Raw genomic sequence first — 20,161 nt, 5'->3', positions numbered from 1 at the left:
TGTTAGACGATTGGACCCGTCGCAGAGTTTACATTACACATAGAAACTACACGACTCGCGAGAGAAGTTGTCACACAGCTGTGTGCAACGCAGGGCTGAAGAGCTAGTTCGCTTCTAGAATTGAAGGTCCGCTCTGTTCCGTGTCTATTATGAAATGACAATTGCGCGTTGACACGCCCACTACGCAAAGCCTCTGTGCTCCTAAATAATTTTTCCAGTTCTCACATATCTATTTTGCGAGTGAAATGGTCACACTGTAGAGCCATGCCTCAGCAAGCTAACGTTAGCTCCACTTAGCAGCCCCCTCCCTCCACACTGTGGTTACGTCATTGCTACTTTAGAGTTGCTCTACCGGTCACAAGGTATAGTCAAAATCCATACCGTGGCGCAAATTCATACCGTTTATACCGTCCACCCCTAACATGGACCATCTCTTTCGTTATGTTCCATTTCCATTAGCTACAAAAGCCAAACGGATCATATCGGCAGTGTATTTCCTTGTATTGGGGGAGTGACGTCACAGCACGCAACCTCACGTTGTTCCATGCTGGTGGGCGCGGCTGTTATTGTTATTATCAGGCTCACCAAAACTAGCGAGCTAGCAGGGAGACGTTCACGCTGGTAATGCTTTCTTGCAAACAACAAACAAACAAACAAACAAACACTATGCGGAGGAAACAAAATACTGTCTACCGCATCTGGAATATACAGCACAGCACGACCAAACGGATAGAAAAAACCAAACCCGAAGCATCGACTTCTGGATTTCTTTACTGGATTTAAACCATAGTGCAGGTATGTTCCACCTTTGAGTTAAACATCTTTTGCATTGCACTATTCATGAACATGGAACACCATACTCACACACACCTCCAATGTACAGCCCCACCCCACCTACCCAACCAACCCCCAATGCACAGTTTCTATGTCAAATGTATATACACTCTTTTTCTGGATTTTTTTAGTATCACAAACAGTACTGCATTTGAAAATCTGGTATGTCATAAATGTATAGATGTAGCAGTACTGTCTATCTGTATGTCGTGTGTGTCATATGATGAATTGAAAATGGGGGACCCTGATGGAAACAAGACGAAAGTCAGGGCCCTGTTTCTTGTACCTGGATAACTGAGTTAGCCGGATAACTTTAGCTGGATAACTGGGTTAGCCGGACTTTCCGATTTCATGTACCTGGATTTTCCAGATCACCATGCCAACAGATCCAAAAGTTTGAGCCTGCTCGAAAGCAGAGTTCAAGTTCAAGTTAGCCCGATCACGCAGAGCCACGCCCCCGCAAAGAAGTGACAGCTCGTTTCCTGAAACTATTCCCACAGTCTACGATCTGCATTATACCATTCTGAATTACGTTTTTGTGCTCCATTCTTCCAGAGGGGGCTTTTGAAATGTAAAATAGACCCAAAATGCTGATATTAAATTCACTTTGTCCTAAATAATGCACGTTATATATACCGTGGCGACGGTGGCGCTCGCTCGTGCGATGTACACAAAAATGTGGTTATTTTAATTGTAACTGGGATTAAGATGTCTGATGAGATGCGCTGTTTGACGGATTTGAGAAATTGAATGAGCCGTTGACGTCACATGAATGAATGAGGATAAAGAAATAAAACTTCATTCAAAATAAGGAATATTCTAAACACGGGTCTCTCGTTCATTAATGTATAAACAATGAATTTATCCCATCTGGCACAGTGGCCCAGCGGTAGCGCTCAAGCCTGCCAACTTTTCGACCCGGGTTCAAATCCCGGTGTTTCCAATATGATTTTTTTGAATATAATATTAATGATTATACGCCAAAGTAGCCTGGTTTTAAGTTAAAATATTATAAATCTACATGCATTGAGGATGTCATTCTTTATATAGCTCTCAACGTGCACCAAATTGAATTATTCCTATATTGCAAAAAGAAGGACCCCGGTCTTGAACCCGGGTCGTCCGTGTGGAAGTCAAAAGAACAACCCGTTACACCACAGAGAAGATAAGTAAAACATTGACTATACATCAATCAATGGGCAAGAAAGCCGTCTCGTAATTCTGTATAACAGTTAACTAGTTATTTTCGCTAGCAAGATCTCATTTGATTATTCAATCCAGCAGGCAAGTTTAAAGAAATATAATCTGATTGATTGAGGTAATGAGGGACTTAGAATTAGCCTATAGATAACGCATTTAACTTGTCGGCGAGGCGATTGAGCCTATTGCAATCTGTCAATAAAGTCTTAAATCAATTAATCAATCAATGCCGTTGAGGATCAGGGTCTCTGCCATCGATACGTGCTGGCTTTCCACCTAAAACGGGAGCGCGCATCTAGCCTGACTCTCAAGTCTGGCTTGAGTTAACGAGACTGAATCCAGGTTTGTGAAACAGGAAAATCCCGGCTTCGAACATCGGGTTAACTGAAGCTGGATAATGGACATGTTGATCGACTTAGTTGAACCACGTACATGAAACAGGGCCGCATCCTCTTAACAATTGTATGTATTGAGCCGTACTGTACTGTACCCATTCTGCAATCTGTTAATAAACTTTTCAATCAATCAATCAATCAATACTGCAGTATGTAGGTTGTCAGTAGTGTGGGGTAAAATCAATCAATTTATGTCCCTAAATACATTTATTCATATCTTCCTATTATCAGGTCTCAGCCTGTATTTATTTGAGCATGTCTGTGGCCTGACTGAGGTGTCACAATCTATTTGTTACCGGAAGGGTCACTGCAGCTGTTGGTAAAAAGCCCCACAGCCCCAGAGGCCCAAGAACTGATGAGGTGACGGTTTTGGCTGACCACTGACAGGGAGCATTGTCAGGATCTAGAATAATGTATAATACCTATGAATCAATCCATTTATCAATTATAATAACCATAAGATATATACAAATGTGTGTACCATTAAAATGTGTTATTATGATATGGTATTAAAACAGGCCTATGTGTCACCATGACCCCAGCTGTCTGAAACTACCAGGAGACAGATGTAATTCTAGACCCTTGTCATTTCAACTGTTTACCTTATATAGACATTGTTTAAAGTCCAGAACCTTTCTTCATGCTAATTTGAAGAAAGCCACCTCATTCGCTCAGAACACCAACCAGCTGACTATAAAAATGACAATGTGATTCGGATCGGGAGACTTCTGCTCGGCCTTCACCAAAGCTAAGTTGGAACTCTCCACTCTCAGCTGTTTGTGTAAATACTCTGTAATATTGAATATTCACTCTGTAATAAATATTTGATTGCTAACACCCTCTCCTCATCTTTCAAGGTCAATAAAAGAATATGCCTTATCAGATGGTGACCCTGACGTGATTGACCTTGACGTTAAGGACGGACGAAAGGCAACTGGCAAACACTCGTAGAACGGATCCATTTAAAAACGGTGAGCCAGAGCCTGTTTAAACTCAAAATCTGCATAGATTAACTATTGTACATTATAATCTACGAGTGTTGGTCAGAGGCCCTGTCCGTGGGGTGATTTCTATAATTGGCTTAAGCAAAATGGACATATCAGCAAAGGAGTGAATAGACAATATTACAACCCCGGGTTTTCTTATTTTCTATTTTTAAGTCCTGTCGAAGGCCTGCAGCAGTACAATTAAGAAATCTCTCCAGAGGTCTATAGGAAAAGACCATAGTGTAAACAAAAGACCCTCAGGGCCTGGCTGTAATACAGGGACTTGAATCCTGCCAGAGTTATTAGTAGACAAAAAAATAGGATGGCTGTTCTGGAATGCGTTGGAATTACGAGCAGATTACGAGCGAGCGATTGATCTGCCTCGCTTAGTCCTGTATTAGTCTCTAAATTGCGTCAGCCAACTGCATCCTAGTCTGCAAAATAAGCTTAGTTCGATTAAAAAGGTTAGTGATAATCTTGATAATCTTAACTGCATGCGTGTAAACAGAGAGTAATTGGGTAGGTATTATTATATGTTCTGATGGTGTGAGCAATGGCTCAGAAGCAGTGGTTTTTAAACCTAACAGTGTCTATGCCTTGAAAACTCATGGAGTTCTCAAGATCAGGTTACATTGCAGTGATTAGGGAAGGGTGGGTTAAAAGACAAATCTCAACAAGAAAGACTGGATGAAATAGACATTCTTGATGTATTTGATTCTATCAAATATTAATAGAATTGAAGTCAAAAGCATTCAGAGGTTTCAAGATTTACACAGGGGAAAGGGGGGAATAGCATATAGGCTTGACTGGCGAATTGGCATAAGTTGGCATAAGTTGTTGTCTTTCCTAACAAGCAAACACACACACACACACACACACACACACACACACACACACACACACACACACACACACACACACACACACACACACACACCCACACACACACAGGGCATTATTGCCCTTAGCGCCTATAGTGCAAACGGATTACATATAGGAACACACATCTATAGCATGACAGTGAGATTCATGTATGAGTCTGGAATACATGGTGGGGGAATGCATGGTGGGTGTGAATAAATGTTGTTGGGTGTGAATAAATGTGGAATTTGTTTTTTGTCTAGCCTATGTTTGAATAGAAGATCCCGGGAACAATTAGTCGTGAATAAATGTCAAAAAGCTCCTTAGTTAATTGAATAGCCACTAATCACACCTTGTTTTATTAGTTATTTTGAGCATGGCTCAGTGCAGTAAGTCAGTGTGTATACACTGTAAGCATGAAAAGCAGTTATTTGCGCCACAAGTAACAGGGAGTATCAGATGTCACTCACCTCAGACACCTCACACCTCCCCTGTATTCTTCAAAATCACCCTTTCACAATCGGTGTAAGCAATGTTAATATGGACTTCTGTTATGTGTGAGTCAATGATCACACCCGGGTTGTACCAAAACGTACATACATGTCCAAAACACTCGCTTGTTAAGAGTCCACACAACTGTTCGCTTGCGTATATCCAACAACAACATAACTTCCGGTGCCCGTCGTAACTTTTCACGCTGTCACACTTTATTCTTCAAACGTACTTCCACTCTGACACAAGCCAGCCAAACCAGAGTTTAGCCTTGCTAAATTGAGCACACAGCAAGCTTCCGGTTTAACAAAGTAAAAGTCCCATAGAAAATTACACCGTATAACTAAAACATTGGAAATCCAATTTCCTTTATAAAATTATAATTAGGAAACTAAATTGGATCCTTTACAGTCTGTAAATAACATGTGTTTGTGAATGGTTGTGCTAATGAGTAATGGCATTAACGGTTCTCCTTTTTCGCTGGTCCCATCACTCAAAACATTTATTTCCGTCGTTTTCCAATCGCCCCCTCGCAACAGGAGGTGGTGGTGGGGGCTAGATCCATTATTGTTTTTTGGTTGTATTTGTGGACGTCAGGCGCAGCTGTCGTCAGGCCACAGCACCTCTAGCTAAAACAGACCAGAATAACACACTAACACTGCCTCTCGCAACTACAATTAAAAATGTATTTGGCCTTTTAAATGTTAAATAACCTCCTTTTCCGCGGCGCTACGATAAGCGATGTGTGGCTAAATCTTTCATTATCAAGAACTTCCTAGAAATCTGTGACAGATGCGCACCGAAATACTGCATGTGTGAATTTTAGAATGCCCTGAATGTAACCAGCGTGCAAGTGTGTGAAGTGAATGGTTCGGTCACGTGTGAGGAGCAAGTTGTGGGTTCTAAACAGGAGGACATCAGCTCTCCTAACCAAATGGATGAAACCTTATTATTATTTATATAACAAAATAATAGCTCTTTTCAGGTCATACTGGACAAAATAAAGAACTGAAATAATATGAATACCTTTTCTGTATTAGAATCCAGCTTTAGAATATATATTTGTGTCCAATGTAATATGAATGGTAAAAGAGAGACCTCAAACTGTAGTCGTTTAAATTATTATATCATAAGCATCTTATGTCACCATAAATCAAGCCAAACCATACGTTTTAGGAATAAAATAGTTTAAAGTTATTTCAACATTGCAGTCAAAATGCTCGCCGTACACAGCTTTATTAGACAGAAATATATGGCCAAGCTTTGCACGGTTGCACTGCACCTCCCATTCGTAAGAATTATATTTGCAATTGCAGTTTAATCTATGTTGTGAGCTAAATCAACATGGCTCTGGCTGCGTGTGATGGGGGAGCCACACACACAAATGCTTGCCCCGGAGAGAGTGCTTTTTACAGTATAGAAAACAGTGAATAGAAAAGGAATGCCGTAAATCCTCTAATAGTGGAGAGGACGGGCCTCTTTGATAAATGCAGACAAAATAAATATAGGCCGGCTTCCAATACAAGGTCGCATGAATGATCATGCCGTGATACAGAATGAGATAAACTCTTGGAAAATGCAGGTTAAGCACTGTCTCTCTCTACCGTGCCCACTACACTCTGACCACATTAACGGGTTTCCCTACTCTCCAACTTCAGTGTGTGAATTACGTTAATCAATATTTAAATAATGTTAGTCTAAATAAATGAAATTAAGGCCTGCCTCTTATATAGGCCTCTAAAGGCCTGGTGCTCTTTGGAGCTGAGGACGGTAAATACAAGACCCGTCCAATATTAGAGAAGATACGGTATATTATACAATACAACATGCAATCTGAAGTATGACGTAAAATCTAAATACAGTGAGGTACAATGCAGACAATACAAAAGGTAAGGTGCAAATGAGGTATGAATATAGTACAAATCTCTTCAATAATAGATAAATAAAATGTAGTGTTAAAGTGCCTATAAAGTTAGTGTTAAGGTGAGTGTTTGTTTAAAAGATGGCCTGGGAAATTAATAGAAGTTTAAAGGACAAAAGATAGACGTGTAGAATAACTACTTCCCAAAAATAATAGATTATCCAAACGTCAAGTTCCAATACACTATCCTCGGAGGGGTGTGGTCTGCGTGCACAAGCGCCTGTGCGTCTCTCTAGCTCTGAGCAGACAAATAGACGCAAGGCATTCTGGAACTTGTATTTCTACCAACTAATGTGACGATGGACGTAAATAATAGTATCTCTTGGCTTTAATGTAATGTAAATGTAAACAATAATCGATATTAACATATAAAATATAATTCATTAATCTGGCCTATTAAGTTACAACCAATAGAAGCACAACTTTGATGGGTGGATTGATTGATTGAGTATTGACTGCTGACTTGATGAATGGGGTGTCTGATTGATAAATGGATGAGTGGGTGACAATTGAGTGACAGAAAGTAATTGAGTATATTCTTAGATCAACTGTGAGTAAGTAGTGCATTGCAAATAAGTGATTTACATCATAATTTATATATTGACGGCTTCCTGTTGTACTGATTAGATGCTGTCATTATTTGCATAGTTACATCTCATTATGAAGTGTTCAACCTGGTTGACACGGAATGACAGCTCTGGGGGACTATTGATAAGAGATGTATTAATATGATGGACTACAATGGAAGTAGTCAATTGTTGTCCTGCCTCTCTCTCTCTCTTGCCCTGCATGTTCAAACCATGTCAGGGATGGGCGTTATGTTGTCAGACGGTACCGCTTTGATTCAACATTTTCTTTCTACCAAAAAACGAATGTCCTTTCAAGGGAACAATTATCAAGACGTTTTGTCTGGACGAGTCCAAAAATTCAACGCAATGACTACAGTGGAGCTAGGATTTTCTGGTGAAAAGATGGCCGCCGGCAACCAAATTCAAGTTAAAGGGGCGTGTTTAGCCTCTATTCTGGCCGGAAAAGATCCAAACTAACCTACCTGTACTGGTTCATCAAAAACTCTCCTACCCATACTGGCCCATCCTAACTTACTATACTGGTCCAATTGTTAAAACAGGGTAAAAGAGGGGTTCTGATTAGGGGGTAAGTACTGTAGGTCAACATTAGCATAGGTGTTTGTGTTTAAGGCTGGTTGACAGCAGCAGCTGACCAGTGTCCAGGGACCTGGTCTCCTTTAGATTAGACCATTCTGGTAGTCATGGCACGATCGATGTCACTCTCTTTTGGGGAAAAGGTATACTGCAGTTGAATTTAGGGTTTTCAATGGATCGGGTAATCAATCAAAAAGTGCATCCTATCATCCTGTCCTATAATTCCATATCTTAAGACTTGGTTCCGATACAAATTAGAAGACAGATAAAATAATTGATATTACCTAATTTTGGCCAAAATTAAGTTATTTTAATTAAAACCGGTATTGCGATGCTTGGAAAGACAATACATTTAAAATAAGATAAAACCACAGGGATAATTTGGAATGAATAAATAGCTTAAGTATCTTTCATTTAGGTTTAAATAATAAGGTCATCACGAAAGGGGGGTAAACCCTGAATTACCTTATTGTGCTCCGTTTTGTCTGTCTGTTTGTTTCTTTAAGTGAGTCATTAATAAGTGTTTCAATGTGTATCTTATTTGTTTTGTTCCTTCTGCTTTTGAAAAATTGAGGAAGCTTGAAAGTAAATAGTGTGAGGAGAGTATTGTAGGAATATAGAAACCTTTGTAGCACCTTTTTACATTTGTTTATTGATAGGTTCAAGTAGGAGAACGATTAGAATAATATTAACAATAATAATTTGACATGGTTGTTCCGTTACCGCGCAGTTTAGATTAAATTCTCGGGTTACTGTTTTCAGTGGGAGTAAATTTAAGGTAAATTTAAAGGGGGGGGGGATTCCAGGGACAGATACTAAATTAGATTAATTTAGAAAATTAAGAATATATAGACAGAGAATGCCACAATAGGAGACTTTATGGGAAATAGTTCCTAATTAATGGTGGCTATACTTCACTATATTTACTAGACTTATAGGTTGGTTTAGTACTCAACAAAATAATGAACAAGTTCAGAGGTCAATCCTGAATGGTTCTAGAATATAATCAAATTAGCTGAGGAGCCTACCTGCCCAGAGGAAAAGGACCAAGAAACGTTTGGTTGCTCCATTGCTAGTGTCATCACACATCTAGAACATTTGGCTCATCGGAGGGAGAAGAATCCGATACATGTTACAGCCACAGCCAGGCTCTCTCCCTCTCTCTCTCTCCCCTGTCTGGCAGCAGTCTCCACGCCCTTATATGGGCAGCTTCCTGTCCCTCCTTCTCCACGCCATCTACCTGGTCAACCTACACACATGAGGCTCATCAGATCATCACCGAGGCTGGATATGAGGCCTGTGCCCCTGCCACTCCCCATCCGAGGGAGGCTTCACCACCGTGGATCACACAAACCGCGGACTACTCTTCACTCGTGGACGTCTCCAGCCTGGACACAGCCCGGTGTCACATGGAGCGACCTCCTTGCTATACATTCAGCATGAAGCAGCGGCGAATACATGAAGGGGGAAAAGATGTTGTCTCCCGCAGATTGCAGACTTGGGAAAGGAGTATGGTATGAGTAAGAGCGGCCACAACACATGCTAGACTGTGAAAAGAACAATGTTGACCACTTTTGCTATAGACAATTCATCACCAGTGACCCTTGGACCCTTCATCACCAGTAACCCTTGGACCCTCAACTACATTGCAGGAGTTACATACAGTATATATGTTATCAACAGCAGAAGACTATACTATAACAAGGAGATCATAGGATTTATTTCATTTATAAAAATGTCTCTGCCCCTGGAATCCGATATAAGGTTTGATATGTTATATGAATTAAACTGACGCAACCAGTTATGATATGAGTTATATACGTTATATTATCAGTACATAGGTAACCAGATGTAGTCTATTTATGCTTTTTTATTTGAATTTGGAGACAGATATCACTGTTGCATACAAAGGTTTACATCGATTGAAAGTGAGTATGAAAAGTATGAAAGTGAACCAGATGGGAAGTCAATAAAGACTCCGGAACATTTTTCCACCCCAGGCTTGCCCTACTGGTAAAATGAAAGGAATTTTTGAGTGAATGAAAGTTCTCCTCATATTGATTGTCATTGCTATATTTTGATTCACCACGCAAAAGGGGGGTGGTATTTTATTTCAATACATAACTATGAGGGTCGGTCCCCGTTTTTTCCATTCCCTTTTCCTTGATGATTTATAGAGCCAGTGTTTATTTCCTTGTATTATGGATGTGTTATACAACTGTACTATTGATGCTCTTATTGTGTACTATTGATGCTCTTATTGTGCAGTTTTATGCCTTATGTTCTACTGCTTATGCAGTCTCACCCTTTGTGTATTCGGAGGAATACGATCGCTAAGGCCAGTGGGATGGTGAGTAAGAGTTTCCCCTGCAAAAGTAACGACTGGTCGCAGGGGTTTTCGCGCTCATACAAAGGGTTGGAGGTTTTTTCCATATCATTATGGTTGGTGTTCTGAGAGTTTTGGTCATTTTGTTTTATATCTTTAGGTTGTTCACATCATTAATGATGTGAAAGGGGGGATTGTGGGGTAAAATCAATCAATTTATGTCCCTAAATACATTTATTCATATCTTCCTATTATCAGGTCTCAGCCTGTATTTATTTGAGCATGTCTGTGGCCTGACTGAGGTGTCACAATCTATTTGTTACCGGAAGGGTCACTGCAGCTGTTGGTAAAAAGCCCCACAGCCCCAGAGGCCCAAGAACTGATGAGGTGACGGTTTTGGCTGACCACTGACAGGGAGCATTGTCAGGATCTAGAATAATGTATAATACCTATGAATCAATCCATTTATCAATTATAATAACCATAAGATATCTACAAATGTGTGTACCATTAAAATGTGTTATTATGATATGGTATTAAAACAGGCCTATGTGTCACCATGACCCCAGCTGTCTGAAACTACCAGGAGACAGATGTAATTCTAGACCCTTGTCATTTCAACTGTTTACCTTATATAGACATTGTTTAAAGTCCAGAACCTTTCTTCATGCTAATTTGAAGAAAGCCACCTCATTCGCTCAGAACACCAACCAGCTGACTATAAAAATGACAATGTGATTCGGATCGGGAGACTTCTGCTCGGCCTTCACCAAAGCTAAGTTGGAACTCTCCACTCTCAGCTGTTTGTGTAAATACTCTGTAATATTGAATATTCACTCTGTAATAAATATTTGATTGCTAACACCCTCTCCTCATCTTTCAAGGTCAATAAAAGAATATGCCTTATCAGTAGCACACAATAATAAATAATAATAATAATAATAATAATAATAATAATAATAATAATAATAATAATAATAATAATAATAATAATAATAATAATAATAATAATAATAATAATAATAATAATAATAACAATAATAATAATAATAATAATAATAATAATAATAATAATAATAGCATAGGAGGAGCAGTACCGTTTAATAGACTGTTTTTTAAGAGCATGAGCTTCAGATACTGGATAGACCTTCAAACATAAAGAACATTTTCTTGAAGTATAACACTCCAACCCATCAAGTGCTCCTGTGGAATGGCTTTTTAGTCTGGGAGGGTTGGTGCTCACGCCTAGAAGGAACAGACTTTCTGAGGTTTGAGAAGATTCTGTTACTGAGATATAATCACTGGTTTACTCACCCCTCTCCCCTGTTTCACTAGGAACATTAGAACCATATCTGAATAGGGCAGGCCTCAAAGGTAGGCTACATATCAGCCTACATGTGGTGTTATTGACCATTTATCTTTTGTGAAATCTATAGATATATAGATAGGCCTACCTGCCCTATTAGTACATTTTACTCAAACTGAGTACATTTTACAATCTTTTTTTGTCATTCTTATGTTGTGGCAGCAGCAGGGACGACGACTTCGTAACCTAGTTACTTTCAAAGTAACTAAGTTACTCTGATAATCAAGTAATCAGTAAAGTAACTAAGATTACTTTTTAAAGGAGTAATCAGTAATCAGATTACTTTTACAAGTAATCTGTGGCATCACTGCTGCTGAGTCTCTGAGGAATTTGGAGGGGATGTTGTCATGGCCAGTGGCCTTGTTCGGTTGGAGGGCGCTCAGTTTTTTGAGTACCTCATCTGTAGTTACCATTTCCAGTTTGAAATCGTCTTTGTGGACGCCTAGGTTCTTGTAGTATGCTACTATGTGTTCTACCCCATACTGCCCTGAGTGGGAGGGTAGTTTGTTTACCAGTGTTGTGGCTATGTTTGTGAAGAAAGTGTTTAAGTTGACACAATATCTTATAAAACAAGGTAACATTGTGCACCACATCACTCATTCATTCATTATCTTCTTCTCAGTATTAATGAAAGGAATGATATGGGTTAACAAAATAAGTATTTTAATATTATTCATATTCCCTTCATATTACATATCAAATAGTGAATGAATGACTGATGTGATATGAAGGAAATTATGCACAATCAACAAGGATCTATCTCTGCAGTTATTTAGGCTAGAGATAATCTATGAAAAGCAGAATACCAACAACATTGCCATCTACCAGGGCCCTGTTTCATGTACGTGGTTCAACTAAGTCGATCAACATGTCCATTATCCAGCTTCAGTTAACCCGATGTTCAAAGCCGGGATTTTCCTGTTTCACAAAGGAGGATTCAGTCTCGTTAACTCAAGCCAGACTTGAGAGTCAGGCTCAAGTCAGGCTAGATGCGCGCTCCCGTTTTAGGTGGAAAGCCAGCACGTATCGATGGCAGAGACCCTGATTCTCAACGGCATTGATTGATTAATTGATTTAAGACTTTATTGACAGATTGCAATAGGCTCAATCGCCTCGCCGACAAGTTAAATGCGTTATCTATAGGCTAATTCTAAGTCCCTCATTACCTCAATCAATCAGATTATATTTCTTTAAACTTGCCTGCTGGATTGAATAATCAAATGAGATCTTGCTAGCGAAAATAACTAGTTAACTGTTATACAGAATTACGAGACGGCTTTCTTGCCCATTGATTGATGTATAGTCAATATTTAACTTATCTCCAATGTGGTCCAACGGGTTGTTCTTTTGACTTCCACACGGACGACCCGGGTTCAAGACCGGGGTCCTTCTTTTTGCAATATAGGAATAATTCAATTTGGTGCACGTTGAGAGCTATATAAAGAATGACATCCTCAATGCATGTAGATTTATAATATTTTAACTTAAAACCAGGCTACTTTGGCGTATAATCATTAATATTATATTCAAAAAAATCATATTGGAAACACGGGGATTTGAACCCCGGTCGGTGGATTGGGAGGCTTGAGCACTACCGCTGGGCCACTGGGCCAGATGGGATAAATTCATTGTTTATACATTAATGAACGAGAGACCCGTGTTTAGAATATCCTTTGTTTTGAATGAAGTTTATCTCTTTATCCTCATTCATTAATGTGACGTCAACGGCTCATTCAATTTCTCAAATCCGTCAAACAGCGCATCTCATCAGACATCTTAATCCCAGTTACAATTAAAATAACCACATCATGTGTACATCGCACGAGCGAGCGCCACCGTCGCCACGGTATATATAACGTGCATTATTTAGGACAAAGTGAATTTAATATCAGCATTTTGGGTCTATTTTACATTTCAAAAGCCCCCTCTGGAAGAATGGAGCACAAAAACGTAATTCAGAATGGTATAATGCAGATCGTAGACTGTGGGAATAGTTTCAGGAAACGGGCTGTCACTTCTTTGCGGGGGCGTGGCGATAGTTCAGGCTAACTTGAACTTGAACTCTGCTTTCGAGCAGGCTCAAACTTTTGGATATGTTGTCATGGTGATTTGGGAAATCCACGTACATGAAATCGGAAAGTCAGGCTAACCCAGTTATCCAGCTAAAGTTATCCGGCTAACTCGGTTATCCCGGTACATGGAACGGGGCCCTGATATACATCTTATATTATTATTTTCTTCTTTTCCTAAAAATGTGAACTGTCCCTTTAAACATCTATCTCAGAGGCAAGAGAGAAAATCACTGAAAGCTAAAGGCATACACATATTTATTCAAAGATAAAAGAGGTAGAGGCTGACATGAATACCTGCTTGTAGATCTTCCACCAGCTCATTCCTGTTGAGCTTCTTCAGTATCTCCTCTGTAATCTTCACAGCTACATCAGAATAGTGCTGCACCATCAGATCCACCACGTCCTGTATGTCAGCATTCTCCAGCCGGCTCTTCGGGATGGGAGGGTAGCCCTTCAGGACATGTTGGTTCAAATACCACCGGAACTTGTTCAGCTCCTCCCTTCTTAACTCGTCCAGGATTTTGGACAGTCGTGTTGAATGCGCTGCCATTGTTGATCACTGGTAAAACAGAACAAAGCTTGTAAATGTTTTCATCTTGAGACCCTGACGTATATTGTAATAAGCATATAGGTAGTTATATAGCATACTGGCCAATCGCGCCTCGCATGGTCACGTGCAAGTGAGGTGCATGTAAAATGTTTCCACGGGCCCAGTAGGTGCTGGAGAGATGATATCTCATAATGGCAGAGCGAGACGCTCAGCCAGTATTCATATAACTAGGGTTATAGGATAACCTTCGTTATCTAACACAGTTTACTGAAGGAGAGGAGATGATAAAATGAGGTTACCCCAGACTCCAATAGCGAGGGGCAATAAACTTGGATTCCCAAAACATGGTTTCCCTTAGTATTTTATTTGGCTGAGGCCCAGAGAGAGTTGGTTCAACACAAGGGAAGAATGATAATATTGTACATTACATGGTTATGATGACATCATACACTGTCACACTTGCCTGGCCAATCAGAGTGACATTCAAACATTGTATCCTCCATTCAGGTCCTACTTACAGACCAAGGGTGCGGTTACACCTTTCGTTTCATTTTCGTATCATTGTCATATGCGTTTCGCCGCGACGTCGTGCGCCTCGAGTCACACTTTCGTTTTTTTTTCGTTTTTGTCACCCGAGCACACTGATGTAGTACACTGCCAAAGCAGTAGGTGGCAGTAGGTGGCAAACATGAAGGCAATTTCAACCAATCAGAACTGAATGTGCCAATACACTTCCTGGAAGCTCCAGCAAAGAAAATGTCAATAAGGCAGGCGCCTATGCCGCGCCACCATCTTGCCTATTTACTCAATGCAGCAATTCTTTTTCAGCAAAGCCTAATAAAAGTGCAATAAACAAAACGGATACATTCACTGTGTGTTCTGCCTGTCATTTGTTGATGAAACAAAACTAACATCAACACAAGTGACCACCAAGAGCGGATAGTTTAGTCTAAAAAACGATCGGTAGCATTGTTAGCTGCATGCTAACGTCAATGGAATTTGCCATTATAACAGTATAGCATTGTGGCTAGAAGCTAACGTTAGCTCACGCTACTTAGCCAGCACCAAACTGATGATATCGGGAGCTATCAGTGGTTAGATAACATTAGAGACAACGCTGTGTGTATTAAACAAAGGTGAATAGATGACTGGGCCATTTTGTTTAATGCTTGTTAAGTTGAAAGAGGAGCTTTGAGCTAACAGGGTTTGATAGCTAACACTAGCTCATGTTATCCAGTGGCAGTGCCAATCGGTAATGCTAGCAGAATGAATGGATGTAAACTTTCTTTAACATATTGCATATGGGTACAATACAATACGGCTTAATACAAACAATTGTTAAGGGAATGCAGACTGTTGTAGCTTGGACTGGGGTCCTTATAACAATAACTTGACAACACATAGTAGCTGCAGCTATTTGGTTTGGGACAGCTCTCTGTCACCGGAAGGGCATACAGATGGTATCTACTGCGCATGGGCGTTTTCGCAACAACGGCTCCGTGCTGACTACACGCTGTTGTCTGCGCGTTTTTTAGCGTTTCTCCAAAACGCAAACACAATTTTGCGTTTCAGCCGTATCCACAAAAAAAAGCCAAAAAACGCATTTCTGTGTAATAGGGACATGAAACGTATTCAAAAACGTATAAAAAACGCCACAAATACACTAGTCTAACCATGGCCTTGTGGCCTTTGGTTTAAACTTTATCTATGGGTGTGTCTTCACACCACTGTGGCTTCTGCCTGTGACATCTGGCTTAATCAAAGCCACTCCTTTTTTAGCATATGATATAATAAAACATTTCTAGGCCGTATCTTTAGTGTAATGATCTCTATATATCCAGAATTAAAACAGGGTATTAATAAGCTGCAATTTAATACTAAACACTCCATACTTGAGTTAAACTATACCAATAACAGCCTGATTGGCATTCACAGTGATAAATAAACTTAAGACACTTAAAAGAGAAATAGTGAATACAGACTCTATACCCTTATGTATAGATATGTAATATATAATTAAAGAGATAATCATATATTGTTATATGCTCCTCCCAATCTAAATGACATTCAAATATACCTTCTAATTTAATAAGTCACATTAATGATCTATATATGTTTTTTCGTTTCTTTATAGAGGTCTTAATCCAATCAAAGCCAAACATTGTTTTTTACTCCAGTTGGAGCATGTCATGATTATTAATAGTCTCTACTCCTGTCTTTAATTTCAGAGCAGTTTGTGGTTCTGCTCTCCATGGCAGCTGTTCATACACGCTGTAACTTGTCGCTAACATGTGACTTTAGATAATCACACTTCAACTGGCCATTTTCATTGTTGGGCATTGGATTGAATTAACATCTCTTTTGTCTCTTGTTATCTTGATTAACCGCTGTCACAGTCCTGAGAGCATTCTCATGGCCCAAACTGCCCCCAGGCTCTACCACACCTTTTGGCATTCTGGTCACATTCCAAGTTAATTTTATACCACAACCCAAACTTGTAACGTTCTGGGTTATCTGGTCTTGTTAGACCTGAGAATCATGCTAATACATTTGGTCAATTTTCGAGGGCATTTTGCCCCAAGCCCCCGTTAATTTCGAACCCTGGTTGTTGTTGTAGAACTTGAAGGCTAGTAGTAAATAAGTCTGCATCATTTGGACCTCCATGCTCCCGGGGGTCTGCCTTGATGAATGCTGTCTGGACGGCACTGAGACGGACTGTGTCTATGTAACAGGTACAACCTTGTACCTGCCACCAAACTTCCACCGCTCCTTGAGTGGGAGTCGAGCCCCGGGAGTCCGCACGGGGGGAAGCAACACAAACCGCTGCGCCAAGAGAGGAACTCCTCCCTAAGCGCTCACTTTGAATGCCTCTGGGGTGTTACGATTAGTACGCTTCTTTGGCATGATGAACCCAGATGGCAGAGTATTGATGAGACCGGAGACAGAACGTGACGATGAACAGTTTACTTCACAACAAGGTACATACACGACTAACACACACAGGTAACATTTAACAATGACCGCGCACAGCAGGGCAGGACAGACAGGACTATATACACAAGACTAATTGACAAGACACAGAGGGTAATTTACAAACAAGACACAGGTGTGGTAGACAGAAACAATAGAGCACAGAGTACGGGGAAAACAATAACAAACAACCAGACTAAAACATAATTACAAACCACAGACAGGGGAACACAAGACTAACAAAGTGGAGACAACAGATAATAAACACAACAAACACAACTGACAATAAATAACAATAAGTTGGTGTGTGAGCTGATGCCAGATTGGCATCAGCCCACCGGGTGGAAATGTAGACTGAGGGTTATTGTTAATGGGAGGTACTTGTGATGAATATGACTGTCTGAGTCCTGGTCCCACAGGGCCAGGACCGGAGGAAGTGTTACAGTACCCCGCCCTCGAAGGTCGACTCCCAGGCGACCCAACAGGCCCCCCGGGAACGGGGAGGGTGGGGGGGACGGAAGCCGCATCGGCGAAAAGAGGAGGGGGGAGGATGGGGGTTCGAGGGACGGGGCCTGCGGGAACAGGAACGGGGGGAGGGGGCTGACGAGGAGGGCTGGAGCAGGGAAGGATGGGGGATCGAGGGACGGGGCCTGCGGGAACAGGAACGGGGGGAGGGGGCTGAGGAGGAGGGCTGGAGCAGGGAAGGATGGGGGGAAGAGGCGACGGCTCCGGAGCGCGACCTGGGGCTGGGGTCTCCACGGTGGCGAGACCCCCCGCCGAACCCCGAACCGGAGGCTCCCTGGCGACAGGACGCGGTGCAGGACCCCCAACCGGGGTCCCTCCGGCAGCGGAATCCGACGTCGTCCTCCAGGTCTGCCATGGTGGTGGCTCGTCCTCTGGAACCTCCCAGGGCGGAGGAGACCTCGACCAGGCCGGCGAGGAAGACCTGCGGTCCTGGGAACCCCTTCCCCTGGGGCTGTGGCGTCGGGATCCGCGCCCCGTCCCCGACGCTCCCCTGCGGACCAGGCGACTCCCCACCCAGGGATCCAGCACCGGGGTGGCCGCGGCGCAAGCACCCGATGTCATCGGCGCCGCTGGCCCAGCCACTGCGTCCCATGGTGCCAGACCCAGAGCGGTAGCCTGGTCGGCACGCAGGACGGAGGCGCCCAGGATCCCGAGCGCGAAGCTGGCTCCGTCTCTCCTCTCTGCCGGGTCCAAGTTCGGCGCGGTCATTCTGTTACGATTAGTCCTACGCTTCTTTGGCATGATGGACCCAGATGACAGAGTGGAGATTGATGAGACCGGAGACAGAATGTGACGATGAACAGTTTACTTAAAGACAAGGTACATACACGACTAACACACAGGTAACATTTAACAATGACCGCGCACAGCAGGGCAGGACAGACAGGACTATATACACAAGACTAATTGACAAGACACAGAGGGTAATTTACAAACAAGACACAGGTGTGGTAGACAGAAACAATAGAGCACAGAGTACGGGGAAAACAATAACAAACAACCAGACTAAAACATAATTACAAACCACAGACAGGGGAACACAAGACTAACAAAGTGGAGACAACAGATAATAAACACAACAAACACAACTGACAATAAATAACAATAAGTTGGTGTGTGAGCTGATGCCAGATTGGCATCAGCCCACCGGGTGGAAATGTAGACTGAGGGTTATTGTTAATGGGAGGTACTTGTGATGAATATGACTGTCTGAGTCCTGGTCCCACAGGGCCAGGACCGGAGGAAGTGTTACACTGGGGAGTGAGTTTTACTTCCATGTACCGTAGTCACACTATCGCGGTGCATATCCGTTACATCTATAAACCTTAGAGCCGCTGACCTCTTCTTTTTCAGACGATGACCCCTTTGATGCCGTTCTCATCGCTGATAAACTGAAGGAGGTCGGCGACAGACTGAGTCGAGACGCAGAGTTTCAGGAGGCGCTGAAGCAGCTGAAGCAAGCGGTAGCACAACAGGTAAACACTACACACACACACACACACACACACACACTACACACCACACACACACACACACACACACACACACACACACACACACACACACACACACACACACACACACACACACACACACACACACACACACACACACACACACACACACACACACACACCATCCAGACACCACACACACACCATCCAGACACCACACGCATCACTAACACCACACACACACTACACACACACACACACACACACACACACACCATCCAGACACCACACACGCATCACTAACCCTGGCAGCGTTAGTGCCTTGCTCTAGCCATTGAGCTACACATGGAATTGAACCCCTAACCGTTTACACAGTTACCCTACTATTACACAGTAGTAGTAGTACTAATTTATATATGTTATGCCCAGTTGTTTAATCACCTGTACATTGTATATTATTACTATTGCACTTTACTGTTACATTTGCAGTTGGACGGCATCTGGCTGGATGCCAAACTTATTTCCGTTGTGCTGTATGATGACAACTACATTTGACTCTAATCTAATCTAACCACCCGCCCCTGGTAGACTAGGCAGAATTTCAGATAATGTGCTTGTATAAAGTGCTGAAGGCATTTCGTGTTTATTTTTGGTACACAACATTTCTAGGGGTATTAAGGGGTGCTGAATCCAAATCTGCTGTATACCAAGCTCAAAAATGTCAAATAAGGCCTCAAAATTGAGAAATCCAACATGGCCGCCAGCACCAGGCCCTCTCTCCACAAAAACAGGTGCTAAACCCACAGTTTTTATTCTACTGACATGAAAGTTTGCACAGAACATCTGCACCTAGGGAGGAAGAAAGTAGGAATATAGCTGGGGTGCAACCATGAGTAACAGGGTGTTTTTGACTGTCTAACTGTAATCTTTGTATAGGTGAGGATACAAAAAATGACATTTCTTCAGTGTTTGCAGGAATACTACAGCAATTTGGTAATAACTGTACAGTGTTCGACACCAACATTAGAATCCCCCAAGTCTTAGCT

At 41.7% G+C, this 20,161-nt stretch overlaps 1 protein-coding gene across 1 annotated transcript in view; it reads left to right on the top strand.

Moving 5' to 3' along the window:
- Window positions 1–16,828: 16,828 nt before the first annotated feature.
- The window catches only part of LOC311223860 (uncharacterized protein), a gene marked incomplete at its 5' end in the record, with an annotated part of 7,844 nt that continues 4,511 nt past the window's right edge, over window positions 16,829–20,161 (top strand). The window contains 2 exons of the mRNA XM_084308624.1: window positions 16,829–16,898; window positions 19,015–19,136. Coding sequence (XP_084164750.1) covers window positions 16,829–16,898; window positions 19,015–19,136 — 192 coding nt within the window. The remainder of the gene's footprint in view (window positions 16,899–19,014; window positions 19,137–20,161) is intronic.

Source organism: Notolepis coatsorum (genome assembly GCF_963971535.1).
Source record: "Notolepis coatsorum genome assembly, chromosome: 2".
NCBI lineage: Eukaryota > Metazoa > Chordata > Actinopteri > Aulopiformes > Paralepididae > Notolepis > Notolepis coatsorum.
This window is presented reverse-complemented; position numbering and strand designations above follow the sequence as displayed.